At 46.3% G+C, this 13,930-nt stretch overlaps 1 protein-coding gene across 1 annotated transcript; it reads right to left on the bottom strand.

Moving 5' to 3' along the window:
- Nucleotides 1-1,241: 1,241 nt before the first annotated feature.
- ralbp1 (ralA binding protein 1) lies at nucleotides 1,242-12,926 on the bottom strand. The gene is made up of 10 exons (XM_062521766.1): nucleotides 12,864-12,926; nucleotides 11,253-11,603; nucleotides 7,498-7,995; nucleotides 6,306-6,655; nucleotides 5,629-5,790; nucleotides 5,259-5,390; nucleotides 4,862-4,972; nucleotides 4,259-4,380; nucleotides 3,944-4,064; nucleotides 1,242-3,750 (listed from the first exon to the last, which is right to left on the bottom strand). Exons 2-10 carry the CDS (start codon nucleotides 11,497-11,499, stop codon nucleotides 3,442-3,444), a joined length of 2,052 nt encoding a protein of 683 aa, XP_062377750.1. The 5' UTR covers nucleotides 11,500-11,603; nucleotides 12,864-12,926; the 3' UTR covers nucleotides 1,242-3,441.
- Nucleotides 12,927-13,930: the final 1,004 nt, after the last annotated feature.

The following is a 13,930-nucleotide window of genomic DNA, read 5'->3' on the forward strand; positions in this document are numbered from 1 at the left end:
TGATTTTTCGATTGCAATTGATCACACTTTTTTGGATAGCCTAGGCGCGTAGTGGGCCAACTTTTACGCAAAGCGCATACATCAGCGTATCGACTAACATCAGTGTGTCCCCATGTCTACATCCCATCACAGAAGTGAGTAGGCCAAGTTACCCTTAGAATGGTCAACGTACTGTATGTTTAGCACCACACAATAAACACATATTAGTAGGCTAGTTCTCAATCAGGTTTGAATGTTCGTTTTCCATTAGCAACCCTTATTTTAAAAAGTCCTATAGGATTCCAATCAGACTTTGGAACCCAAAATCCTGTAGTATTCCAATAGAAAAATAGGATTCAGGAATCCTATTTTGCAGGAATGCATTTGAGCATCAATGTAACTGACATTTTCTATGTGAACTATAACAACATACTGTTAGAGTAGCAGAAAATCACAGAGATTATAAAAGCCATATAGTGACTTCATACAAACCCCATCATACTGCATGTTTACCTACTAGGCCTTCCATAGATAAAGACATGACCCACACACAAATCATATTCACAGTCAGCAGCCACGAAATCCACTAAAGATAGTGTAGTACTGTACAGCACCCCACACTAGTCTGGTTATCTTTTGGGTGCAGCAGCAGGAAGGCAACAGAATTGTGTTTTCTTTGGGTTCATTCAAAGACCAGCACAACTAATGGTGACCGTTACACAGTAAATCTGAATGAAACTCAAACCGATGTATGCATCTGCTGGATCTAGAGTCACGTTCCTAGTCTGGCTATCACCATATTAAGCTCAATCTTCGAAGATTGAACATTAGAATGGGGAGGCTGTGCTTTGTTTCTACTGTACAAGAGGCATGATCAATGGGCATCGTTCAAATGACTGTACGTTTGGATAGTCCTTCAACCAATCAGACCAATGATCCAGTGGGTCTTTTGGATAAGCTAGTTTCTGATTGGAGCCAAAGGTTCTGGCAGGGAAGAGAGGAGATAGATGTGCAGGTTTCCAGTCTGAGCTGCCGGGCAAAATCCAAATTCGCCAGACGTCCAGGCAGGGTTCACCCAGCCTACCACGTCCCCATACCATGATATAATTAGATTCAATGATAGAATGTGCTGGATAGGTCTACCTTTGAAAGAGAGGGGTATACCTAAAGCACACTACACACATAAATACAACAGCTTTCAAACAGACTGTCATCAATCTATTAAAAAAAACAAGAAACACACACACACATGACAAAAGCAGTATTTCTCAGACAGACACTTTATTCATCAGCTCTGTAAAGTCATCACCGGAAACAGAGAAGCTACAAAAAGCCAGTAAAAACATTATGAAAAATTAATCTTAAAAAAAGAAAGCTCGCAATTTCAGTTGCAATGAGTTGTCATACAATCACCATGACGAACATCAAGGGTTCTGAAGGGCTCTGTCAGAGATGGACAATGTCATTCTCTCGGCCAGACGGACTAGCAACAAAAATACTTTAACAGTTAGTCGATCAGTATGTCTAACACAGACATCCATACAATGGCAGCGATGCACTAAATTCTGCTCTGATCCATCCAGGATCTACTTCGGGACCAGCATCAGAAAATCGGTCCATTTTAAGTCAACCACTCAGCCATGCAGTTTGCTTTGATTTATTCACACATACATACTGTACATACATACATACATACATACATACATACACACAGGAGATTCTTCAGCAGGTTACGCAACGCAGCATTAGTGACAACAAAACATCATTCTAAGCTTGCTATCTTCCAGTAGAAACACAGGCAGAGTCATGGCACACTTCATGACTTGCATGCTCACCCGCAAGAAAGAAAGAAAAAAAAGAAGATACACTAAACAACAGAAACAATCAAAAGAAAGTAAATGTATGGACACAACAAAACGGGGTGTAACCATCTCTCATCCACACATCAAGGTCAGGCCAGGACTGATCATTTGAACTGCTGTCCTTGTGAATGGAAAATCATAATGGAAAAAGCACAGGATATTGTTTAAGTGCAGGATTGATCAGGTCAAAGAAAAGCATTGAACGGATTAGATTTTTTTAGGTGCAGCAGAAACTGGACTTGGTCACCATTGCATTAATGTGCTGTAACAGCTGAGATGATCACCAGGCTTGTTTGGGCAGCCCACAGTTCTGGGGGGTAGTCCAGGTATTTGGTTCCGTGACCAGCCTGGTTAATTCCGTTAACTCAGATAACCACTTACTCTAAGTTAACTTTTACATGATCCAACCCAAGGGTAACAATTATCTGGGAGTCCTCATCAGTCTAAAGTAAAGATGAGAAGATTGCAAACGGACTTCATGATCTTACTAACTGCACTTCTTCTCACTTTAAATGTTGCTAGTGCATCAAAAATACAGGAAATGACAAATGACACATTGATTGTGAGACATTAGGTATGCAGCGAGACATGACAAAAAGACAAAAGAAAAACATCAGTTCTCTGTTCCTGGATCATTTAGATCTTAGACTACAAATGGCCCCATTTCACGTTGGAGCTTCATTTCACTTTAGGAATGGCGCCAAATAAGTATATAGGTTATACAGTAAGTTATATTCATTTATGTATATATATATATATATGTTAATGTATATATATATATGTATATCTTTTAAAAATGTTATTTTATACAAATACATCAACAAAATGTATGTATCTTTAGATTACTTTGATTAAGTACATATTGCAGTCAGTTAAGTATCTCTTCATTGTTTTTAAGGGTCATTATTGTGCATTTTTCCTCGCTGTCTCTTCATTGTTTATGGCACAGTGGTTTACATCCCTCATCATACATGGGGATCTCATAACTTTGTCTGTTTGTAAATTCTGTGATCGTTTGATCAGGTCTATTCTGCTAAAAGGGCCACAGGGGATGGGGATACTACTCACTGACCCTCAAAAGAAGTGAGTTCCACTGTAGCAGGCAAGCTGAGCTAATCAATGAATCACAGGAGGTGTTTCAATTGGGGGGAAAGATGCCATTCTCTGGCGCTCTGATGCTGAAGCACCAGTGCTGGGAGGCAAGAGTGAGCTGCTGGAGCACACAGCTCAAAGGTGTAGTCTCAGCCCCGAGGCCGGACCCACAGGCACCAACGCAGCACACCTAACCCAACACATTCACTATCCATCTGGAGATACACAACGGATGGATCAGTCCCCTCCAAAATACCTGCGCTCACAGAGTGAACACAGTGACAACCACTTCCATATAAACAAACACACACACACACACACACACACACACACATCTCTGTCTCCATTCAGGAGGTGGCCGTCAGTGTCGTCACCCATTCATCTCTGCCTTCCTATTCAAAACACTGTGTATGTGTGTGTATTAGGGGCTTGGCAGGAGAATGGAGGCAGGTGAGGGACTTTTTTTTTTAAGCTGGGGCAAGATGGGTCTTGTAGTTTCTGAAGTGCTTCACATGTTATTCTCTCTCCTGTCCTTACTAGGCGATGGCTTCAGGCTATCTTTCACTGGCTTCCCATTCACCGTGGCGACAGCTGCCACGACGCCCTCGCCCACCGCCCCTCCCACCCCTGGGGTGGCAGTGGCTGCCATGGCGACGGATGGGGCAGCGGTGGCGTCATCAGGGCTGGCCTGGGTAGGTGGGGCCTGCTCGGCAACTGAGAGGGGCTTGTGACTCTGGAGGAGACGAAGCTGAACGCGCAGCTCCAAGATGGCCTCCTGCTCCTCATGGATGGCCTGGTTCAGATGGGTGTTCTTATTCTACAAACACACACACACACACACACACACACACACACACAGTCAGCATAACACTTTAAGTGAAGATTGATCATCACACACACACACACAGTCAGAGAGACATAAATACAGGCAACCCTGAACATTCACTCACATACCATAAGCACAGTCACACACAAGATACCATCTAACACTCTCACTCACACACACATACCTCCAGCTCCTCGTTCTGCTTCTGCAGGTCCTCCAGGATGAGCTGCAGCTCCTCTTCATCTTCACTCTCACTCTCGCTGTCCGAGGAGTACTCCTCCGTCTCACTGCGGCCCTGCTGACGGCTGTGTGTGTGCAGACAGGAGACAGGGCATGAGAGTGAGTGTGTCTATCTGTCTAAGTACTTATGGATACAATCTCTGCTTGAACTCCATCTCCAGCTCTCCAGCTCTCCAGCTCTATTTGTGTGTGTGTGTGTGTGTGTGTGTGTATGTATAAGTGTGTGTGTGTGTGTGTATGTATACATGTGTGTGTGTACCTCTGAATGTCTGCGATCTCTGCGCGGAGCCTCTCGATCTCCTCCTTCTCTGTGGCGATCTGTCGCCGTAGCACCTGCTCCAGAGATATCAGCTCCTCCTGCTCCGTCAGGAGCTCATTCTCCTGAACACACACACACACACACACGATGACAACATAAATGCCAGTGCCAACATAAACCACACTGGTTGCAGTGAAACCCCCAACGTGAAATTTCGTTGGGTGATATTTGCGAGGTGTAGAACTGTACCGCAAGATATCTATGTTGTTGTTGTATGGTCAAATTGAAACTGAACACAAGAATCACATGACATCACAGACATAAGACAGTGGAAATAAGAACACGGGAGAGGTGGGCAAACTAGGACATCAACAAAACAGATGAGAGGTGCAGAGAGGAAAGGAGAGAGAGAAAAAAGCTGAACAGACACACGCACAGTCTGACAAAAAAGAGGAGAGTAGACAAAAAGAGAAGGAAAGAGAGCTGTGTGTGTGAGTACTTCAGTGAGTGTGAGTGTGATTGTGAGTGTGGGAATGCGTGTACTTCAGTGAGTGTGAGTGCATGTGTGTGTGTGTGCGTGTGCGTGTGTGTATGAGTCCTGACCTGCGCCAGCAGGATGTTGATGACCTCCTCCTCGTTCTCGGTCATCTCCTCTTTAGAGACGTCCTCCTTGGACAGGCTGGCGATCTCCTGTGCGATCTTAGTCTCACACTCCTACAGCACACACACACAAACACACAAAATGAGGGACAATGTGTGTGTTTTTGTGCATATTTCCATAACCTGGAGGGTAGTGCCCTCTGTAACTTTTTTTGTTTTTCTGTATTTCCATACCCTTCTGTTGACCTACTCTTTCCATACACTGCGTTTGAGGGGTTGATTGTATTTGTGTGTGTGTGTGTGTGTGTGTGTGTGTGTCCCTCTGTTGGCCGCTCGTAGTTTGCATCTGAATGCAGTGAGGATATGCTCTGTGTTTGTGTGTGTGTGTGTGTGTGTGTACCTGTCTTTTGGCCTCTCGTAACTTGCGTTTGAGTGCAGTGAGAATACGCTGCACCTCCCACAATCTCTCCTCTTTGGACAGATCCTTCACTCCGGCCTGCAGATCTCTGTGCAGGCAGTTTAACAGGAACTCCTAAACACACACACACACACACACACACACACACACGAGAGAGACAAAGACAAAAGTAATTCACGTTTCACCCAAAAACAAATATGCAAGACGGGCAATGATGAGACAGCATTTTATATATTTTAAGTAAGTGTGTATGTGTGTAAGCATGCGTCTGTTTAAGTATGAGAGTAAGTGTACGTGTGTTTAAGTATGAGTGTAAGTGTAAGCGTGTGTAAGTCTGCATGAGCATGTTCACCTGTCGTCTGATCTCCTCTTTGATGCTCTCCTGCGTCTCTGGCAGCGCGGGCATGGTGGCCATGTTGGACCAGCGGAGCGGACGCACCACGGGCTTCAGCACCACCTCCCCAAACAGCTCCCGCACATGCGTGAACAACAGGTACAGCACACGGTTCCCGATCTACACCGGGGAGGAGGGGAGGGGGTGGACGGAGGAGTATAGAGAGAGAGAGGGATGGAGGGGGAGAGGAGGACAGATACAAGGAGTGCAGAGAGAGAAGACGCCAGATGGGGTGGACAAGGCAGTGAAGAAAAAAGGTTAAGGACTGCAGAGATTTACATGTAATGATCCTTCCTTTCTCTTAATTTATTTATTTTTCTCTCTCCCTCTCGGTGTATGGTGTGAGTTGTGCATTCTCTTGCAGCACTATGTTCTGTATGCTTACATGATCTGTCTGTTTTTACAGTATGTTGAGGATGTAATACATATAATATGGATTGTTTTGCAGTGGTTAAACACCTAAATACTCGCTTAAGCCTGCCTTTCTCTTTCTTTCTCTCTCGGTGTGAGGGCAATATCTAGTTTCCCTACATCCCTCCCAGACTGGATGTTGTTTGACTTCTGGCCCGTATGTATGTATGCGTCTGTGTGTGTGTGTGACTGTGTGTGTGTGTGGTGTGCCCCTTGGCATGTACCTGGACGGTAGGGTTGAGCACGATGGAGATGTTCTGAATGTTCATCTTGGTGTCGGCCTCGCGAGCGATCACGTGGTCCATGTGCGTGACCAGCCAAGCCAGCAGGAGCCGCGCCGGCTCGGGCACCTCGCCCAGCGCCCGCTGGCACTCCACCAGGCGCTCGGACTCGACGGGCCGGCCGCAGGCCTCCTCCAGGCGGGCGGCGGCGGCGCGGCCCAGCAGACCGTCGGGCAGCTCGCGCAGGTACTGCTTCAGCAGGCTGGCCACGGTGTGCGGGTCGTACTCCTCCAGGCACGGGCACTCCTCGCGGTCGTACGCCGCCTTCAGCTCGTCCACTTTCGACTTCATGCCTGTGATGAAACAGGGTGGAGGGGTGGGGGGAGGGGTCAGAGGTTAATCAGAGGTCAAAGGTCAGTCATAGCAGGATGAGCAGGTCACAACGACAACGGGTGCCTCTCATTTGGGCTTTTATATGTCCTCCCTCGCTCCTCGGGCCTCGATCCTCACTGATCTACATAAAGAATGATGAGGGGGAAACAATGGGATAGTCTATCCAGTGTTAGTTATAGATCAGTGGGAACGCCCCTCGAGGATCGAGCATCGAGGATCGAGGAGGCATGTTGAGAGGCACCCAATGACAACATTTCACTAATAGATATTGTATTGAATTGATTGAATTGAGTCATTGAATGACTTCTGTAGTCTGTAGTCTCCCAGTGAAGCTACCAGCCAAACTTGTTATTTTACTGATAACAGAATGAGCTGAGCGAGCACAAGAACACTCCAGACATAAATGATTATTTTCTGTAATCAAGTTGTCTTATAGCCATGCTTACAGTCAAACGTATTCTTTTCATGAATGAGTGTATGAATAGAACACTGAATCATGAGTGCAAACAAAATGTGACCTCTTCCGTCCGGACCAGAGTTTGAATAGAGAATACAACACCGAAGACGGATACAAAGCATGCAGCTCTCAATATCACACCATTATAGTGCATCATAACAACGTAGTAGTAGGACACAGCAGGGGTACATTTATGCACCAATTTAAGTACACTGTACAAACAACTCAATTCAGCTACAGTAACGTGGTGTGGTGTGTGTGTGGTCTGCGATGTGGACAATGCGCGCGTGTGTGTATGTGGTGAGGTATGTGGTGTGTGTGTGTGTATATGTGTGTGCTGTGTACCTGAGACGCGGTAGATGCCTTCACACTTCATGCCGTAGCTCTCCACGTAGTCGATGCACTCGCGGAAGACGGCAGGCAGCGGGATGCCATCGTAGAGCGCCGTGCGCCGCACCGCCTCATCCAGCGGCACGCCGAAAATGGGCCGCATCACCGTGGCAACCGTCTCCGGGGCGCTCGCTTCCGGCTCGCCTCCGCTGACCACCGCGCCGCCGCCGCCGCCGCTGCTGCTGCCGCCCTTGTTCTTGTTCTTCTTCTTCTTCTCCTTCCACTGCTTGACCACGTCGGCGGCCGTCAGGTCCTTGGACTTCTTGTCCTTGTCCTTCTCCTTGTCCTTCTTGTCGTCCTTGGGCAGCTTCTCCTTGACCTTGAAGTCCTTCTCCTTGCGCTTGGAGAAGCTGGGCTTCTTGAACACGTGGATGCCCTTGGAGCGCTTCATCTTGGACGGGCTCTCCGCTTCGTCTGCCGAGCTGTCCTCCTGGAACGCCGCGTAGCCCTCCGCTGAGACGGGAGAGGGGGAGACAAGGGAAAAGAAGAGAAGAAAGAGCGGAAAAGAGGAGAAGAGAGAAGGAGGAGGAGGAGGAGAGGAAGAGAAAAGGAGAGGAAGGGGGAAGAGTTGATATAACAGGTCAGGAGTGGAGGGGGGAGGACAGAGAAAAGAGGATGAAGAGGAATGGATGAGAAAAGAAGAGAAAGAGTAATGAGAGATAGAAAAGGAGAGGGAAAGTGATAGCAGGTGAGGAGAGGGGAGGAGACAGAGGGAGGGGAAAAGCAGGAGGAAGAGGAGTCGAGAAGGAAAGGAGTGGAGAACAGAGAAGAAGAGGAGAAAATGATAAGAGGAAAGGATACAAGAGGAGGTACAGAAAAGAGTGGAGGCAGCACAGAGGAGAAGAGAAAAAGAGAGAAGATAAGTTAGTGTTCAAATAAATCTCCAGTCTGTGAACCAAGCAGAGAGAGAGAGAGAGAGAGAGAAAGAAAGAGAAAAAGAGAGAGAGAGAGAGAGAAAGAAAAAGAGAAAAAGAAAGAGAGATAGAGAGAGAGAGAGAGAGCAAGAGATGCTCTACCTCACACCCCTGTCCTTCCCTCTCTCCATCTGCTGATAAACATACCGAGAAGGGCACAATAGTAGGACAGGAGAGAAAGAGAAGAGAGAGAGGAGAAAGAGAGAGAGAGAGAGAGAGAAAGAAGGGAACACTGCAAAAAGAGGTCAGTCTTCAATTTAGCTCTATTCCCAAGGCCCACATTGTACCAAGTCCTTTTAATAGTGATCCTCTCTCCACCATGGCTTGACACCCCCTCCCCCCTTCTCTACCCTTCATCCCTCACTACCTCTCTCTCTCTCTTCCTCTCTTCCCTTATTCCATACCTCCCTCTGTCCATCCATCTCTCCTACTCCCCTCCCCTTCCCCTCCCCTCTCCGTCTCCCTCTCTCACTCTCACTCTGCGGGTCTTGCTGTGCCTGCTGCAGACTCGATCAGTAATATTAATCAGGGTGCAGGAGCACCAGCGCTGCCGGAGGCCATCCTCTGCTCACGGCTGCTAGTCCAGGAGTCCAGAGGGGGCTGGGCTGGGCTGGGACCTGGCTGGGCTGGACCGAACAGGATCCCTGGGTTTAGGTTGGGTTAGGCCCTGCCTCTAAACCCCTCCACACCCCCAAACAAACACACATACGCACACACACACACACACACACCTCATAGCGTCTCTGCACTCATGGGGCCTGGGTGTGCCCCAAAAACGTCAATCAGCTTCCTCCCCTGACGCCATTGGCTGCAGTAGGGAGGGGGTAAGGGCTAAATAAAGCTGTTGAAAACGAATGCCCTGATAAAGCAGGAAATGCTGGCTAGCTGGGAGGCAAACCTGCACAGAGGGAGGGGATCCTAACCCCGTGTTTGGGGAGTGGGGATGGTGTGTTGTACAGTCAGGCTGACTGGCAGGTCACAGTACCCGAATTGGCCAAATGTAAAAACACTCTGTGGCAGTGGATAAGGCTAAGATAAACAGCACCTACAACGAGCGATGTGCTTGCAATGCTTTGACAACCGTTAACATAAACAGCCACAGACTTTCCCAGTGTGACTGCTGGGCTCAGAGGTAGTAAACAAGTGCCAGTGTCCAGTATACCTAGGCCTGTCGCGATATTCAATAAATCAATAAATCGCACGATAAAAAAAATGAGCTCGATAACTTTTCCGGCCGCGATAATTTCCATTTTCATGCTTGATTGTTTTTCTTCTCTCTCTCTCTCTCTGTCTCTCTCTCTCTACGAAAGAGAGGATAACCACGGTGCTTCCTTTAGCGCAGCCTAACGAGGAGTGAACCCTCATGTCAGTCAGTTGTCAGACATGTATATTTCAATAACATGACGGACAACTTTACTTTCTTACATTCATTTGATTAACAGGCTAGACGAGGCTTTGGCGATTGGCCTAAGCACACTGAAGAGGCTTTCTGTTGTAGCTTGACAGGTATGGGGGTAAAAATAGTGATAATGCAGTTCAGAAAATCATGCTTATAAGCTACGTTTTTTCATCATCTGATGAAGACACACTCCGCAAAGTCTGCACTCCGCTGAGAGCTCAAGAATCAGCCAAAACAGCCGGCAGCTCCGGTTAAAATGTCGTAAGCTAATTGTCAGCTGTGGTGAAATGTGTTCGTAATCAACGTTATATGTCATAAACGTAGCATACCTATGAAAAGGCTTTGCAGTAGGATTATCCGATGACCAACTTATTGCTTCAATTTGTGTTTTATGTGACGTGCAGATGCTGGGTTCATGCCGTTTTGCGCAAGTTTCAAATGTTTAGCTGACTGCGTAGGCCTAATTGATCAGCTATGATGACATTTAGTTCCGTGCATAAGGCTTAGCAACTGTCACTCTACACGCCCCCTGTTGCATGTCACGTTTTAATTTGCTGGCCCTTAAACAGTCTTAGTAGAGACTGAGAGTCCATTGTATTTATTGTTTTTGGTTGTTTTGTTCATTTATTGTGGATATTTAAAAATGTCTTCCCATTCCAGTTCCTTATTCTTTAGAAATACAAGTTATTGATCTTTGAAAAGGTGTACCTGCATTATTATGCCATTATCATTATATTAGATAAAAATGATCTCAGAACGGCAATATTATCGTTTATCGCAATAATTTCTGGGACAATTTATCGTCCAGCAAAATTTGTTATCGTGACAGGCCTAAGTATACCATGCTTTCACATAAACAGAGGATTTGTCCACGTCCGCATAAGCTTCAGTCTGTATGGTGTTTCTGTGTTGGGTTACTCACAAAACCACCAAACAACTGTCAGCTTGTGTCTAACTGTCTAGTTTGTTTTTTAACGTGTCTTGCATGTGCAGTACAAATAGTGTGTTTTAAGAGATTACCATACAAACAGATTATTTTCTGTCTTTAACAGATCTCATGGCTGTAAAGTAAAGTAACTCTAAACTATTGGTAATGGTTTTCACATTTCATCACCCTTTCTGGAGCAATAAGTCAGCCAGTTGAGGCATGCCTGGTCATGGCAGTCTATACATTACAGTGATCTTACTGCTGTTGCACCAGATAGTACTGTAACAAGCCAGAGAAAGATGACAGGTGAAGAGTAAGCACATTGCATTCATGAGTCATGACTCCACTGTCAATGCTTACTTCTTGCGTGATCTACTCCATATTCAAACATTACACAGACGATAGGAAGCTCTGATAAGGCATACATTAAGTTAGCCCTGCTGCTGCTGCTGCTGCTGCTGCTACTTACTTCTCTTCTCCTTCTTCTTGAACTTGTTCTTCTTGCGGCTGTGGTCCTTGTCTTCATCGGACGCGGCATCTGGGGGGTCGTGGTGGGAGCCGTCGTGGGGGGGCGAAGGCTCGCCGGTGCGGTACAGCCCCGGGAACTTTGTTGGGCTGATCTCCTCGGAGCTGGGTGTGCGCGCCACGCCACCCGGGTGCTCGGAGCGACGCTGCTCCGCAGGGCTGCTGCTGGGTGGCAAGAAGCACTCTGTCATGGCTGCTGGCTGGCCAGACACTGATGCTGCTCTGGGATTGGGTGATTCAGAAGGTCAGGGGTCAAACGGGGTGGGTTGAGGAGGGCATCACCTTGCCATGACACCTGGAGGCACAATCACCAACGGATACAATATATATTTTTAAAAAAAACACAGCACATACAGAATTTTTCCACACACCAACAAACTGTATTTGCACATCATACTGACACACACCTAGATCAAATACAAATAGGCAGAGGCAGAGGCAGTAGCACACACACACACACATCAGTAAATTAACACTGTGACAAGATTTGGTACGTAACTTTTTAGTCCAACCACAGTAACATACAATTTCAATTTTCAATCAATTCAACTGCATATAACAACACCCACTGTCCTGGGGTCTACCAGAAGCAGACCAGAAGGAAGCATCGCCACCTAATGGTAGGCTCTCCGCTATCCCTGCTGTGTGAAGCCCCTGCATCTTTCTATGGGGTATTTCGGCTGTTTCAAATCATTGTACCTCCACCAGCAGATGGAGCTACATGTCAACACCCTAGCATTCTTTGTTTACAGTATACTTTTCCCAGAGATCCAGAGGACAGATTCATACAGCGTGCCTGATATAACAACCACTTTCAATGGAAACACAACACTAGCCCTACAAGTTACGCAATATTACCTCACGGTTATCACACAGAAATAAATGATTACCAGCTACCGTGTACGTAAGTGCTAAAAAGGGAAGTTCCTGCTATCGATACATTGTTCTCTACTGTCACTGAAGAGGAAATGGAGACGTCAAAAGGAAGAGCCACTAAGCGGCATAATGCAATTGTGCAAATGTGCAGAACATTGGTATAAAATGACTTGAATGAATTGCGACAAGCACGACACGTGTCAGTCCATATTGAAAATGAATCATTTCATTCCGAAATTCGGTTAGCTCTTTGCAAATGCTGTGTTACAGGGTTCATACGCATGCTAACTTTCTGTCTGCTAACATTCAGGAAATGTCCAGAGAGCCTAGGAAACTGACCAAGCAACGTCAGCCTAAAAAGGAGCAGATATTACTGGCGTACAATAGCACGAATGTATAGTTGGTACAGTCGTTTTACATGGCCGGATACGCTGATAGCCTTGCCTTCTGGCAGTCTAGCTAACGATAAGTATGGCAAGTCAATGAGTAAGTTAAGCCACCGTCAGCTAGCCAGCTTGTATGCTAACAACATTTGTAACGGCTTAACAGTACGATGTCTTTGGTGTAGCAACTCACAGGTAATTTAAGCGGTATATTATGTAAATTAAACAAATAAATGTGATGCTTGGTTTATTATTTCGTGAATATTCGAGGCTGGTTAGGAAATGGAAATACGAACCTGATAGGAAATGTTCAAAGACAAGCTTCCTGACGCCTGTTTACGTGCTTGCTTATCTTAACTGAGAGTGAGCAGTAACCCCTTTACCTTCGGGAAATGTAGTTCCTTAAATGCTTTGTTGCACTTTTGTTAGACACTCTCGTTGCCATGTGTAACTACAATTCCCATAATTCATTATTCATTGAAACTGTCTCTGATTGGTGCAAGGAGTCATAAACAAAGTATCAACTGTAAGCCGAAAGAAATGTATCCAGAGACTGAAACATCAATGAATGGTCTTTCAGAACTTTTTAGGTTCGCTTTCTAGCGGTATTGTATGGTTGGAAATTAATTTGTAGGCCTAGTAGCTATCTACACACTGTACCAGTGCAACATTTGCACACTTTGGGACACGGTGGGACTGCTGTCCCAGCTGACATTCTGCCAACACTCAGTCAGATACATTTTACTGTGTGGACTAGAACAAGCCAGCAGACCCAGCCATCACTCAGCTATATCATTTTATATAATATGTGGGCCAGATCTGGGCCAACATGAACCATCAGAGTCATTTCACAGAGTGTTGGTCAGACCTGGGCCAACAGAAACCATGCCCGTTTTCAGTATTTGGCCAGTCTAGCCGGGGACCCAGCCAGAAGTGAACCAACACTGAGGACACTAAGCAAGGGTGTGGCCCACATGTGGGCCAGAAGAAGAGGGCCTCCAAGCCACAGGGCGCTAGCAAGGAAATGCCCATGTTGTCCGAAGGAGATTGAACGTCAAGACCCTGAGTGGGTGTGGTGTAAACGAAAAGTCTCTGGTGCTTCTGGTGAGCTAACCCTAGGGCCCCAAGACCCCTTTAGCACGTATTGTGCAAGGGCATAAATATTTCCCTCGGAAATGAGACCCCACCACATGTAATCAGAAGTCACTGCTACATAGTAGACCCAGCGTGACAAGCGTTCGTTACAACACATTTTCAAGATGGTGTCAGCAGCTGTATGCTTTGATATCAGATAAGTGGTCAACAATGGCACTAGCCATTCCAGTTAGTAGTTGAAACCAGCAGTAGGCCTACTTGGATCAAA

Source organism: Sardina pilchardus, chromosome 2, assembly GCF_963854185.1.
Source record: "Sardina pilchardus chromosome 2, fSarPil1.1, whole genome shotgun sequence".
NCBI classification, from domain to species: Eukaryota; Metazoa; Chordata; class Actinopteri; order Clupeiformes; family Clupeidae; genus Sardina; species Sardina pilchardus.